We start from the raw sequence: 15,265 nt of genomic DNA on the forward strand, positions 1-15,265 counted from the left end.
CTGAATCTTGTGCATAGACAAAGCTAAGCACTTTCGCACCAGTCATTCTCACGCACGCATAACTCTAAAACTGGAGAAACTAAAGACAAGGAAGGGGCAGGGAAGGGAGGCTATTTTGGGAAGAGGTGGGTTTCAAGGCCAGACTTGAAAGAGCTGAGTGTGGAGACTTGATGAAGCGAAAGAGGAAGTTCATTCCAATTGCAAGGTCCAGAGACAGAGAAAGAACGGCGGCCAACAGTCGAGAGTTTGAATCTGGGTATGCGTAAGTGGAGTGGATCCGAAGCTGATCGTAGTGAGCGAGATGGAGTGTAGAGGTGAAGGCAGCCACAGAGATAGGAAGGGGCTGATTTGTGAATACATTTGTAGCATAGTGTGCTATCTTGTACTTTATTCGGTGTGAGACAGGGAGCCAGTGGAGATGTTGCAAAAGAGGAGTGGTGTGCTCAGATCTTTTCTTTCTGAGGACGAGTTGCGCAGCAGAATTTTGTATGCGCATGCGCTGAAGTGCTGAATGGATGAAGCAGGCAAACCAGACAATAGAGAGTTACAGTAGTCAAGGCGAGAGAGAATGAGAGAAACGACAAGTCTAGATGTTGCGTCAATGGACAGATATTTCCGGATGGAACTGATGCGCCGCAGTTGACAGTAGCAGGATTGACATGTCTGATTGATAAATGTTTGCATGGACAAAATGGAGCTCTGTGAGTGATGCCCCTTTGTTGCTCTCTCCTCTCTCTCTCTCCCTTCTCTCCCTGCTGCACACCAGAAAGTGGAGCTCTGTGAGTAATGCCCCTTTGTTGTTCTCTCTCTCTCTCTCTCTCCTTTCTCTCTCTGCTGCACACCAGAAAGTGGAGCTCTGTGAGTGATGCCCCTTTGTCGCGCTCTCCTCTCTCTCTCTCTCTCCTTTCTCTCCCAGCTGCACACCAGAAAGTGGAGCTCTGTGAGTGATGCCCCTTTGTTGCTCTCTCCTCTCTTTCTTTTCCTTCTCTCCCTGCTGCACACCAGAAAGTTGAGGTCTGTGAGTGATGCCCCTTTGTCACGCTCTCCTCTCTCTCTCTCTCTCTCCTTTCTCTCTCTGCTGCACACCAGAAAGTGGAGCTCTGTGAGTGATGCCCCTTTGTTGTTCTCTCTCTCTCTCTCTCTCTCTCTCTCTCTCCTTTCTCTCTCTGCTGCACACCAGAAAGTGGAGCTCTGTGAGTGATGCCCCTTTGTTGCTCTCTCCTCTCTCTCTTTCCTTTCTCTCCCTGCTGCACACCAGAAAGTGGAGCTCCGTGAGTGATGCCCCTTTGTTGCTCTCTCCTCTCTCTCTCTCCTTTCTCTCTCTGCTGCACACCAGAAAGTGGAGCTCTGTGAGTGATGCCCCTTTGTCGCGCTCTCCTCTCTCTCTCTCTCTCCTTTCTCTCCCTGCTGCACACCAGAAAGTGGAGCTCTGTGAGTGTCTCTGACATCTCTCTCACCTGTCTCTGACATCTCTCTCACCTGTCTCTGACATCTCTCTCACCTGTCTCTTTCTCGCTCACCTCTCTATCCTCCCCTCTCTCTCTCCCTCTCTCTCTCTCACCCTCACCTCTCTTCTCTCTCTCACCTCTCCTCTCTCTCACCTCTCTCTCTCACTCTCACCTCTCTTCTCTCACCTCTCTTCTCTCTCTCACCTCTTACTCTCTTCTCTCTCTCACCTCTCTCTCTTTCTCACTCTGTCACCTCTCTTCTCTCTCTCACCTCTTTCTCTCTTCTCTCTGTCTCACCCTCACCTCTCTTCTCTCTCTCACCTCTCTCTCTTTCTCACTCTCTCACCTCTCTTCTCTCTCTCACCTCTTTCTCTCTTCTCTCTCTCTCTCTCACCCTCACCTCTCTTCGCTCTCTCACCTCTCTCTCTCTCTCTCACCCTCACCTCTCTTCTCTCTCCTCTCTCTCTCTCACACCCTCCTATTCTGCCTCTATCTCTATACTCCCTGCTCCACACAGCCAAGTGATGCTTTGTGAGTAATGGCCCTTTGTTTCTCCTCAAGATCTCACAATCGCATCTCTTTGTCAGTGGATCTCTGTGAATGATGGCCCCTCTTCCACCTCTCCTGTCTCTCTCTCTCACTCATCTCTCTCCATCTCTCTCCATCTCTCTGTCTCTGTCTCTCTCTTTTTTCTCTCTCCTCCACATGGCCAAGTGGCCCTCTCTCTCCTGTCTGTCTCACTCATCTCTATCTCTTTTTGAATTTTCCCTTTTTGTTCACAATTCCTTGCTTGTCTTGTATCCTTATTAGTAATTATATAGAAATTGCATTGTCTGCGTCTCTTTCTCTGTCTCTGCCTCCGCCGCTGTATCTCCCAGTCTCATTCTCTCGCTCTCTCTCACACACTTTTATTTCTCTCTGTGTCTCTCACTTGCTCACTCTCTTTCTCTGCCTGCCTGCCTGCATGAGTTGATATGTTTGTATTTGTATCTTTGAGTGTTTGTGTATGTGTGTGTGTATGTGTGTGTGTGTGTGTATGTGTGCACATGTGTATTGTTTTAATGGAGATGTTAGGGGGCTTTGACATGTCTTCTTTAACGACTCCTCAGAACTTGAAAGTGGTGATGATGACAAACAACACTGTTCCTCCAGGTGTATGCGTCCCTACACTACGTTGGCTTCGTTATACCCCTGGTGGTGGTAGCGGCCAGCGTGTTGCTACGACGACTGCTGCCCAAACCTGTGGCTCACAATGGTCTGGCTGCTTCTTCCTCCTCCTCCGCCACTGCCAGGTAGGTAGCACTGCTTGGATGGACCTTAACTCACTCAGTACGGCCAGTCCTCTCTACTCCTCTACACAGACCCCTCGGATGTCCAGTGGGTGTCTGAATGACCCAACCTTTAGCTTCCGTCGTCAGAATTGTGGTATTCTTTGTCAACATTCACCTCTTCAGTATAAGAGCCTTCCGCTTGCAATATTTTGATGGTGGTAATTGGGGTGAAACGCTGTTAAAGTCGTCTCTTTCGCCGTTCGTATGGAGAGAGTTAACCGATGGAATGAATGAATGCCTTCATGTCTTCTTCCTCTTTGTTCATGGGCTGCAACTCCCACATTCACTCGTATGTACATGAGTGGGCTTTTACGTGTATGACCGTTTTTACCCTGCCATGTAGGTAACCATACTCCGTTTTTGGGGGTGGTGCTAACTGGGTATGTTCTTGTTTCCATAACCCACCAAATGCTGACATGGATAACAGGATCTTTAACATGCGTATTTGATCTTCTGCTTGCGTATACATACAAAGTGGGTTCAGGCACAAGCAGGTCTGCACATAAGTTGACCTGGGAGATCGCAAAAATCTCCACCCTTTACCAACCAGGCGCCATTACCAAGATTTGAACCCGGGACCCTTAGATTGAAAGTCCAACGCTTTAACCACTCGGTTGTGCCTGTCCCCAATCTGATAAATTCTGAGCTGTTTGCCTGATTCCTGTGTGATGAGGAAAAAAAATCAGAGTTTTTGTCAGCTTAGCATTTAAACATGTTATGTCTTTTATATATTTGTATTGAACTCACTGTGATACTATTACATTGTTAAAGAAAAAATCAGGGTTTTTGTGAGCCTTGCATTTAAACATATAATGTCTTAATATATTCATATGGAATTTACTTTGATGCTATTACCTTATTAAAAAAAAAAAAAGTACATCTAGAAACAAGAAGAAGGAAAAACCTAACATGAACTAAATATCTCACATGAATATGGCACATATGTGGACACCCATTTGAGGTAGACATTCGACCAAATTATACAATGTCACTCAGACATTTATGGAACTTTTTGGACCAGCTTTTAGTGTGACAGCCACTTTGGTTTGAAGTCTTGTAGACATGGAGCCTTGTAGACATCTTGGACTCTGCTCTTACATTGTTCAGCTGATTTGATTTGATTTGATACGGATACTTACATAGCATCTCTCCTAGGTTGGAGACCAAGCTCTAAGGGCTTTACAAACTGGAGGTTGTTTCACAACAGGTTGCCTACCTGGGTAGAGCCGACTGTTGGCTGCCATTGGGCACTCATCATTCATTTCCTGTGTCATTGAATCAGATTTCAGACACACACACATACACGCTCAGACAGACATGTAACATTTTATGTGTGTGACTGTTTTGTTTATTTACCCCGCCACATAGGCAGCCATACTCCATTTTCGGGGGTGTGCATGCTGGGTATGTTCTTGTTTCCATAACCCACCGAATGCTGACATGAATTTACAGGATCTTTAACATGCATATTTGGTCTTCAGCATGCGTACACACATGAAGGGGGTTCAGGCACTAGCAGTAATGCACCTGGGAGATCGGAAAAATCTTCACCCTTTTACCCACCAGGTGCCCTTACCGAGATTCGAACCCGGGGCCCTCAGATTGAAAGTCCAGGGCTTTAACCGCTCTGCTGTCTTGCCTGTCCATGCAGACATTGATGGTTTTTTTGTGTTTTTTTTCTGTTATTGCAGGTCCAGTGAAAAGACTGACTGATGGCTCGCCTTGGGGGGAAGATACTGTACAGTGTGCGTGTGATCACCCCAGCATCCTCCATGCTTCTCGTTGGTTTTTTTTTTTGTCGTTTATTCCACTACGGACTGAGTCTGGTCCACTGTCCTCTCCCCAACTGTTTGTTTTGCGTTGATATGTGCTTATTGTCATGTGTTGGCCAATCATGACAAAGATTGTTGATTCCGGCGATTTGTTACTGTTTTGATGTTTGTGTGTGTGTGTGTGTTACATACACCTGTGTTGGATTATCTGTGAGGGGGCGTTGGGGGGGGGGGGGTGAGGGGAGGGGTTTGTGGATGGTTTGTATGTGTGTGTGTGTAAAAGCAGGGTGGAGTGGAGTGGGGGTCGGGGGGGGGGGGTCTTTGTGTATATATAGACATAAAATTATGACTGTGTGATATGCATGGATCTGTGTGTGTATTGTGTTGTTGTTGTTTTTTTTTTTTAATATGTGAACTAGGATGAGGAAGAGTCCAGAGAAATGTGTCTAAGTGTGGAAAAACTGTTTTTGAATAATTTCATTCTCTCAACCAGACTAGAAAAAAAGAGATCCACATCTGTTTCTTCCATACATGTTTATGTTTGCGTGTGTGCGCACGCATACGTGTGTGTGTGTGTGTGTGTGTGTTTAGCTGCTCTCCAAAAGGAGAGCATATCATTACAGTGTAACGCCACTTTTTTTTTTTTTTTTTTTTTTTTTGGGGGGGGCTGCAAGCACATTTGTTTTCCTGTCAAAGTGGATTTTTCTACAGAATTTAGCCATGGGTAACCCTTTCGCTGCCATGGGTTCTTTGATGTTTGCCAAGTGCATGCTTCACAGAGGATCTCAGTTTATCATCTTGTCTGAATGACTAGCATCCAGACCACAACTCATGGTCTAGTGGAGGGGGAGGAATTAGTGGCCAGAGTGAGATTTGAACCCTTATGGAAGTAATGCTCAGATTTTCTTGCTTTTTAGGTGGACGTGATACCATTAGGCCAACATTCCCGAGCGTGTAAGATGTATGGAACAGTATGTTTGTGTAAGGTCTTTGATAGTGAGGTACATGGGTCTGTGTGTGTATCGATGTGTAACTGTGTTTGTGCATGGGTCAGTGTACATGTGTTATGTTCAGATGTATATGAATTTGTGAGATGCATGGTTAGGTGTCTGTGTGTATTAACAGGTACATGAACGTATGAGATGTATAGATTTATGGGTATGAGCAGGCATGTCAGTGTGTGAGACACATATACCTATGTGTATACATAGATATATGAACATATGATAAGTTTATTGGCATGTGTAGGTATATAAATGTGTGAAGCGTATGGATCTGTGTGTGTGAAGAGTTATATGAATAGATGCATAAGTTTATGGGCATTGTAGGTACATAAGTGTATATGGATCTATGTATGTGAAGAATTATATGAATAGATATATAAGTTTATGGGCATTGTAGGTACATAAGTATATGAGGCATATGGATCTATATATGTGAAGAGTTATACAAATATATGAGATGTACAGGTTTATGGGCTTGTGTAGGTACATGAATGTGTGAAGTGTATGGATCTATGTGTGTGAAGGGTTCCATGAATATATGAGATGTGTAGGTTTATGGGTATGTTTATGAATGTGTGAAACATATCGATCTGTGTGTGTGAAGAGATATATGAATATATCAGATGCACAAGTTTATTGGCATGTGAATGTGTGAAGCGTCTACATGTGTGAAGAGATATATGAATATATGAGATGCATAGGTTTATAGGCAGGTATAGGTTTATTAATGTGTGGGACATGTGGGTGTATGTGTGTGAATAGATGTAAGAATGTATGAGATGAGTAGGTCTGTGTGTATGTTTAGTTATATGAACATGTGAGACAGGGCCTTTGTTGGTGATTATCGATGATAATAACTGTAATAATGATAATGATAATTAAAATGCAGATTGATGCTGACACTTCCCAGGCAGGGAGCTCAAGGCATTTACAGTTAAACGTCATGCATATGTAAACATAAACATGTAACAAATACCCCACACTCTAACACACCCACACATGCACACACATGACCCAGCAGAAGTTGGAGAAGCACGTCAGTCAATAGGATGGTAGGCAGAACGGAAGAGGTGTGTTTTGAGAGGCTTTGTAAACTTAACCCTTTGAGCCCTGAGTTCCTGAGCAATTTTAACCCTTCTGCCTGAGCTCCTGAGCCAAAATTTGCAAATAATTGGTATTTGATGTGTCACGGCAGATATGAAAAGAGTGCCCTGACCACTGCTTTACCGGTGGTAGAGAAAAATGACATAATGCCTAGCCACCGGTTGAGCAGTGCGTAAACGCTTGTGTCGTGTTTTGCTATTGGTTGACTTTTATTGAAATCTTTTTTATCCAAAGCACATGCACAAAACACAGTGAAAAGGTGCGGCCATGTTGGTACTAGGTTCACTGACGTCAGAATATTACGGTTTTTCTGATTGGCTCTTCAGTAAAAGTCAACCAATAGCAAAACACGACACAAGTGTTTACACACCACCCAACCGGTGGCTAGGCATTATGTCATTTTTCTCTACCACCGGTAAAGCGGTGGTCAGGGCTCAAAGGGTTAACTGAGGAATGTACGTAATGAACTGAGGAGGGACGTTTGTTCTTTTCTACCTGGCTGGGATAGAAGAAAGAGTGCTGACATGGTGATTTTTGACTCACTTGTGTATATAAAGTGAGTCTGTGTTACAACCCGTTGTTAGGTTGTGTGTGATTACATGTGTGTGTGTGTGCCCATGGTAAACTTTAACAAATTCATTTTCTCTGAAAATAGTTTGTCTGCCGATACCAAATTTGGAATAAACATAGTGGGAAAAAAATCTTTACAGAAAAACCAATAATAGGTTGTAAGGTGTTCGAATAATCCAGATAATGAGCAGTTTATTTCGTTTTTTTAACAATTTCACACTTTCTCTGTCTCTGTTTCTCTTCTTCTTTTTTTTTCTTTTCTTCTGTTCTTCTTACGGTTCCATTATTGGATAAAGTACGTAACACAAGTGAGTCTTGAAGGCCTTGCCTGTCTTGTTTTGTTTTGAGGAATTGTCGGTAGATGGTGTTTCGAAAGCAGGATGGCTATGAGAGACCAACCAATAAGCTGGAATGGTCCAGACACTGAGAGCTGAGCACATCACTGCTGGCTGACAGGTGGCCAGTCTTGGGCATTGGGGTGGAAACACTGTCACTGTTCAGTTTCATTTTATTTTATTTATTTGTTTGTCGGTTTGTGGGTTTTTTTGGAGGTGTGGAGTGGGAGCCAGAATTCCTTGTATGAATGCCTGTGTGTGCAGTTGCACCTTGTGAATGTGTATGTGCATACTTAAAAGCAATTCTTTTTTTTTTTTTTTTTTTTTTTTTTATAGGTGGGTTGCCCCAGGATTTGGGTAATTTTGTTTTCTATATTTCGATTATGATGAATGATGATTGGGATAGATAAAGATGCTGCTGTGGGGGAGCCATTTAGGTTTGGGATCACTATGACAAGGCTGTACTTGCAACATATATATATATATATATATATATATATATATATATATATATATATATCTCCCATTGTCAGCCATACAGACACCTGTAGTGTTGGTGAGAAAGTTTAAGCAACACTCTGGATGACGCATCGGTGAAGTGGGAGACCCTCAGCTCCGTGGTCCTATGCATCCCCTTAAGCGGCTCTATTTTGCTTGTCGGAAGAACGTCATTTTCCGAGATGAGCTTCTGTACTCATTGAACCATCAGAGTTGTGGTCATACCTGTCAGTGCACACTCAGTAAAGTAACAGACGGGTACAGTGAGGGCAGTCCTCTGGTCTTGCCATTCATCAAACAGAGCAGTTGAGCATATGCTGACAGTTACAGACTTATAGAATGGCAGCTTTTGGACCTTTTCCCCCCCCTTTGTGTGCAGCATGCTCAAAACGCTTATCAAAGAACTTGCAGCAACAAAAGCATTATCTTTGGGCAGAATTATGTAGAAACATCTACTTTAATAGTGACACTGATATACTTGCTAACAGGAAAGAGATTAAAAAAAAAAAAATGGGGTGTTGGGGTTGTGGGGGGTGGGGATGAAGCTGCACTTTGGTGGCATGCTCTCCCCTCATAAAGAGCAGCCCAAACTTCACACAGAGAAACGTGTTGTAATAAAAAAAAAAGTGATACAGTGCATTGCAGTTCAGTATGATACAATACAATATGATAAGATACTATATGATATATGATGCACTACAGTATACATGGTACACACCGCACAGCACAGCACAACGCAACACAATGCGATGTAGTGCAATACAATACACTGTCCCCACCCCCCTTCAGTGCCCCCTGACCCCAGAGGTCATGATGCTCAAGGTGTGCTCAGCTGTGGGCTGTTGGCTATTTTTACCGCACACAGCCATCCAATGTCTGCAGAAAAAATGCCAAAAACAATGGTCCCAGAATGTGAGTGATAATGTATTTCGATATGAATATTTATCGCTTCTGAAACAGTGTTGTTGTGGATTTTTTTTTCTCTCCAGATTTAAACATTGTTTTTGGAATGTACTGTATATGCTGGGTTATTGTATGATGAATATGTTTTTGGTCTCATTTGGTGAAATATGTTAATCAGACTTTTTTTGGGTTTTTTTGGTTCGTTTTTATTTTGTCATTAAGGTCTTCAGTACATCATGTTTCTTGAATTGCAATTGTATGATCTGTTGCTCAAAATTAAGCATTACGTCATTTTATCATGTTCAATTTTTTAATTTTTTGCTTTTTGTGTGTGGGGGGGCACGTTTGTTTGCGTGTGTTCGATCTTGGTGATGTCATCATTAGCATTTGCCAATCAACAATGCAAACGCAATTCCATTTGAATTGAGTTTCTTTAAAACCAGGCTGTTGGGAAGTTATGATTGCTACCGATTTGGCGCTGCGAGTAATGTGTATATTTGAGCATGGTTTTCATTTGGTGTCAGTCTGACTCTGCTGTGTTCTTATTTTGAAATGTATTTGGACGTTTCCACCATAACATATCAGGATGTTGATTGGGCTGTATTCATGTATGTAAATATGTTCACTTTGTGTTTACGCTATTTTTATTATCACTGTTTCTTTGGCATGTATCGGTGAATGTAAATCTGTTCACTTTGTGTCTGCACTATTCTTCTTATTGTTATTTCTTTGGGATTTATTGGTGAATGTAGATATGTTCACCTAGTTTTCTACACTATTGTTATTATGATTTCTTATTCATTTATCGGTGAATGCAAATATGCACACCTTTTTTTTCTTCTATACTCTATGATGATGATGATGATAATTATTATTATCTTAGGACTTATGGGGGTGAATGGAGGTATGCTCACCTTGTTTTCTACACTTGAAAAAAAGAATTTCATTTTATCGATGCATGCAAATATGCTCATCTTGATTTCTACACTATTATCATTATTGTTGTTATTTCTTAGGCCTGTGTCGGTGCATGCAGATATGCTCACCCTGATTTATACGCTCTTAGGCCTGTATCGGTGCATGCAAATATGTTCACTTTGATTTCTAAACACTTAGGCCTGTATCGGTGCATGCAAATATGCTCACCTTGCTTTCCACACCTTCATTATTAGTGTAATTATTTCCTGGGTATGAGGATTGGCTGTGGGTTTTTTTTTTTTTTTTTTTGTTCTGTTGGATGGCAGAGGCAGGGAAAAAGGGCTGGTGACAAGAACACAGCGACAGTCCGCTTTGTGGAGTCAGTGGTTCGAGTCTTGTTTGATGATAAGGTCCTTGGGCCGGCCTTGTGCACTGTGTGGAGGAGGGTAGGAGGGGAGGGGGGTGGGGTGGGGGGGGATGAATAGAGATATTTTGTATTGTATTGTACTGTATTGTATTGCATTGTACTGCATTGTTCTGTATTGTATTGTACTTGACTGTATTGTACTGTATTGTGTTGTGCTGTATTGTTTTGTACTGTATTGTATTGTATTGTATTCTACTGTATTGTCTGTACACTTCCAGCACAATGCGGGGAGGGAACACGGAATACAGAATACTTCATCATCTCCAGAGAGAAGTGAGTTAGCGGTGTAAAACACATGACAACACATGATGATCTCAGTCTTTCAAAATGTGCACCCGGTATATAAAAGACGAACACACTGTTTGAGTGTCGACTGAAACCACACCCACAGTTACCACAGTCGTACACATGCAATGATCACAGCAGACACAACAATACTGCAATGTTAACAAGAGTAATGAAATGTAACAGGAGGAAGGTGGCAGAATGGTTAAGACGCTTGTCTTCCAATTCAGAGTCCGCGAGGGTCTGGGTTCGAATCCTGTTCTGGCCCTTTCTCCCACGTTTGACTGGAAAATCAAACTGAGCATCTAGTGATTGGGATGAGACGATAATCAGAGTTCCCATTTGCAGCACGCACTTGGCGCACTGAAAAAGAACCCATGGCAACGAGAGTGTTGCCCTCTGGTGAAATTCTGTCAAAGAAATCCACTCTGATAGGTACACAAATATACATATGCATGCACTCGAGGCCTGATTCAGTATGTGGTGTAGCATATATGGATTTGTCCGAATGCAGTGACTGAAATCAAAACTGAAAACTAACAGAGTACAATGATCACAGCTGTATTTATGCAGTGATCACATTTGAAGCGTAAGATATCATACCACAGACGTAACAATGTGCCATTCAACAGCATTTTGAATTTAAGATGTCATATCATGCTTATATAATTTATACTCTGGAGTTCTTTTTTATGGAATAGCATTATGAAGTATTGTTTGCGTTACGATTTTTGCTTTGACTTTGGAACGAAGCTGCGTTCAGTTCTACTTGTTTGGAGTTTGGGGACACTGAAGCATTTTGCCTGGAGGTAGTCGTTGAAGGCACCGTGGCGGAATGGGTCAAGTGTTAGACTTCTGATCCAGCGTTCACCAGTGATCAGGTGTTTCAGTCCCTGTTTCAGCATGGTGCGGTGACCTCAGGAAAGGCACTGTATTCTGATCTTCCTCACTCCACTCATGTGCGAAAGGGTTCCTGACTTCGGGTGAAAATGGCGGAGGGAGAGGATTGGCTCCCACTTTTACATGCCGAGCCCTAGACACGGTGGATGTATTTGTATTTCTTTTTATCACAACAGATTTCTCTGTGTGAAATTCGGGCTGCTCTCCCCAGGGAGAGCGCATCGCTATATTACAGCACCACTCATTTTTTTTGTGTATTTTTTCCTGCGTGCAGTTTTATTTGTTTTTCCCGTCGAAGTGGATTTTTCTACAGAATTTTGCCAGGAACAACCCTTTTGTTGCCGTGGGTTCTTTTACGTGCGCTAAGTGCACGCTGCACACGGGACCTCGGTTTATCGTCTCATCCGAATGACTAGCGTCCAGACCACCACTCAAGGTCTAGTGGAGGGGGATAAAATATCGGCGGCTGAGCCGTGATTCGAACCAGCGTGCTCAGATTCTCTCTCGCTTCCTTGGCGGATGCATTACCTCTAGGCCATCACTGCCCCGATAGCCATAAAAGGCTATTGGTTTTTTAGCCTTTTGTTGTAAGTTGAGGGAGTTGGGGGCATGATACATTGGTTGGTATACCTTAGCGCAACATTGGTCTGTTTGTACCTTTAGCACAGCATTGGTCACAGCATTGGTCTGTGTATGGCTTTAGCACAACGTTGGTCTGTGTGTATCTTCAGCACAACATTGGTCTGTGTATGCCTTTCGGACAATGTGGGGAGGGAAGGGAGGGGGCGAGGGTTAGGGGAGGATACAGTGATCTACCATTGCTCAAGCTTAGAAGGGGAAAGGGGTTGGAGATAAGACATAGCAGTGAGACTTTACTTATAGAATGGGCAGGGGGAGACAGATTGGTTTGTGTGTGTGTGGGAGCGCATACGAGTGTGTGTGTGTGCGTATGTGTTAGTATTGGTGTGTGTGTAGGGGGGGGGGGGGGGCGGAAGGGGGTGGTGGAGGAGAGGGGTGTGGGAGGGGGGGGCGGGGGTGGAGGAGAGGGGTGTGGGAGGGGGGGAAGAGAGGGGTGGGGGGAGGAGGAGAGGGGTGTGTGTGTGGGGGGGGGGGGGAGGAGCAGTTGGTGTAGCAGGAAATAGGAATGAGGAATGATGTTTGGACTTCCTGAAAAAGTCCTCCAAGGAACCGTTGAGGGGAGGGACATGGGAGGGGAATACAGAAAGCAACCACCACCACCACCACCACCACCACCACCACCACCACCACGAACACCTCAACAACAACAACAGCAACAAGAACCACAACAACAACAACAACCAGGATGGACGGACAACCTTGCAGAACGGATGGGGAAAACCATTTTTGATGAGACCCAGGCTATAACACACAAGTGACAGTCCTGAAGGAATCTGGTGAACAGCTCTTTTGTGTGGTATGCAGGAACCCCATTGACTCTTCAATGGACTGTCAATCTGAGGGTTCCGGGTTCGAATCACGGTGACAGCGTCTGGTGGGTAAAGGGTGGAGACTTTTACGATCTCCCAGGTCAACATATGTGCAGACCTGCTAGTGCCTGAACCCCCTTCATGTGTATATGCAAGCAGAAGATCAAATATGCACGTTAAAGATCCTGTAATCCATGTCAGTGTTCGGTGGGTTATGGAAACAAGAACATACCCAGCATGCACACCCCCGAAAACGGAGTATGGCTGCCTACATGGCGGGGTAAAAACGGTCATACACGTAAAAAGCCCACTCGTGTGCATACGAGTGAATGCAGAAGAAGAAGACTCTTCACAGAGTGAGAAGAAGAAGAAGAGCTTATCAACAAGCTTAGGTGGAGATGGGGGTTGTGGGAGTGGGGGAGGGATGTTAATTTGTCGGTCGTAAGGAGAAGACTATTTTTCGTTGTTGTTGAGAGATGGGGGGAAATTGGTTTTCATCACAAACTTCTTGAGGGAAGGACAGGTGCTTTGTTGTTACTCATTCAGGACTTTATTTTATTTATTTATTTATTTTTTTGTATAATTTATTCATTTTTCAGGGACATGGCATGTGGATAGATACGCTGGTATTCATGTTTAAAGCTAGCTTTTTTGAGGGTTGGTGGAGGGTGGGGTAGGTGGCAGGATTTTATTTAATTTTCATTTTTGTAAGGTTTGCCGAGGGTGTGATTTGAAAAATTTCTATTAATGTCCTGAGCTTGTTTTCGGGAAAGGATTTTTTTTCTTTTGGAGGGGGGGGAGTGGCATGGTTGTGGGGGCGGGGGGGCGGTTATGGGTGCTGAGGTGGGAAGTGGGGGCGGCGGGGAGATGGCAGGGGTTGATGGATAAATTGGTATACACAGTATTCCCATGAGTGCTGAATGTTGGTGAAATGAGGTCAGTGTTGGACGCATTGGAAGTGTGTTCAGTACTTTCCATGTACTCTTCCATTTCCTGAATTCTGATTTTTTTTGTGTGCTGAACATAGTACCACAAACCTTAGAGGAATAAGTCCAGATACAGAGTGGTGACTTGACATTCTGACCCTCTAAGTTCTTGTCTTAATTCAGTGAGGTGACAGCCCTTCACTGTCATCCTGACCTGTAAGCTCTTGTCTCAATTCAATGAGGTGACAGCCCTTCACTGACATCCTGACCTGTAAGCTCTTGTCTCAATTCAGTGAGGTGACAGCCCTTCACTGATATTGTGTCCTGTAAGCTCTGTCTTATCTCAGTGAGGTGACAGCCCTTCACTGACATCCTGACCTGTAAGCTCTTGTCTTATCTCAGTGAGGTGACAGCCCTTCACTGACATTCTGACCTGTAAGCTCTGTTTTATCTCAGTGAGTTGACAACCCTTCACTGACATCCTAACCTGTTAGCTCTTGTCTCATCTCAGTGAGGTGACAGCTCTTCACTGACACCCTGACCTGCAAGCTCTTGTCTCATCTCAGTGAGGTGATAGCCCTTCACTGACATCCTGACCTGTAAGTTCTGTCTCATCACAGTGAGGTGACAGGCCTTCACTGACAAGCAATATTTATCAGCAGCAGTCAGTGAGGCCAAGTCTGATTGAATGAGATGATGGACATTAGCATGATTTATGGAGTGGTGTGTGATAGTGAGAGAGACCAATGTTTTTGTTGGAACTTGAACGTGTTTGCTGTGCGGTGTTGGTAGTTGGAATTTGCTGCTGCTGTGCTGACCAATACTACTTTAGCTGAGACTTAACAAATACAATGTTTTGATTTTTGGTTTAGCGTATACGCGCATGTAGATCAAACTGTACAATGCTTTTTGATTTTGGGGTTTGTCTCCGTGTGTGCATGTGGACCAAATCATGCGATGCTCTGATTTTGATTCTGTGTGTTTTAAGTGTGTAGATTATGCCAAGCAATGAGTTGATTTTGGTTCAGTATGTGCATATTTTGTAGATCTGTTTATATGATTTTGTTTGGAGGGTTCTGGGGTGTGTTTGTGTGTGTGTGGACCATCTTTTTCAATGTTTTTCATTTTTGATGCATGTATCTGTCATAAAGTGTGTGTATTAATCTGGTTTTGACTGACAGTATTGGGTGGTGGGAAGGAGAGAGGTGGAAAATGTGTGTGTGTGTGTGTGTGTGTGTGTGTGTGTGTGTGGTATACATGTACTGTAGCGTCTGTTAGCAACTGCATGTATTCGATAAACCAAACATAGTGCTTTCTGCTACTCTGTTCATTATCGTGTGACCACAGACTTAGGTTTTCTGTTTGGTTGTAGTTGTTTTTTTTTCTTTCTTTCTTT

General features: G+C 43.6%; 1 protein-coding gene across 1 annotated transcript in view; it reads left to right on the forward strand.

Moving 5' to 3' along the window:
* LOC143302088 (lysophospholipid acyltransferase 5-like) overlaps nt 1-4,725 on the forward strand; it is a 24,276-nt gene extending 19,551 nt beyond the window's left edge. The window contains exons 12-13 of the mRNA XM_076616604.1: nt 2,601-2,740; nt 4,471-4,725. Of these exons, the coding sequence (XP_076472719.1) occupies nt 2,601-2,740; nt 4,471-4,492 (162 nt within the window). The 3' untranslated portion in view covers nt 4,493-4,725. The remainder of the gene's footprint in view (nt 1-2,600; nt 2,741-4,470) is intronic.
* Nucleotides 4,726-15,265: the final 10,540 nt, after the last annotated feature.

The sequence above is a fragment of the Babylonia areolata genome, chromosome 28 (genome assembly GCF_041734735.1).
Source record: "Babylonia areolata isolate BAREFJ2019XMU chromosome 28, ASM4173473v1, whole genome shotgun sequence".
In the NCBI taxonomy this organism is placed as follows: Eukaryota; Metazoa; Mollusca; class Gastropoda; order Neogastropoda; family Buccinidae; genus Babylonia; species Babylonia areolata.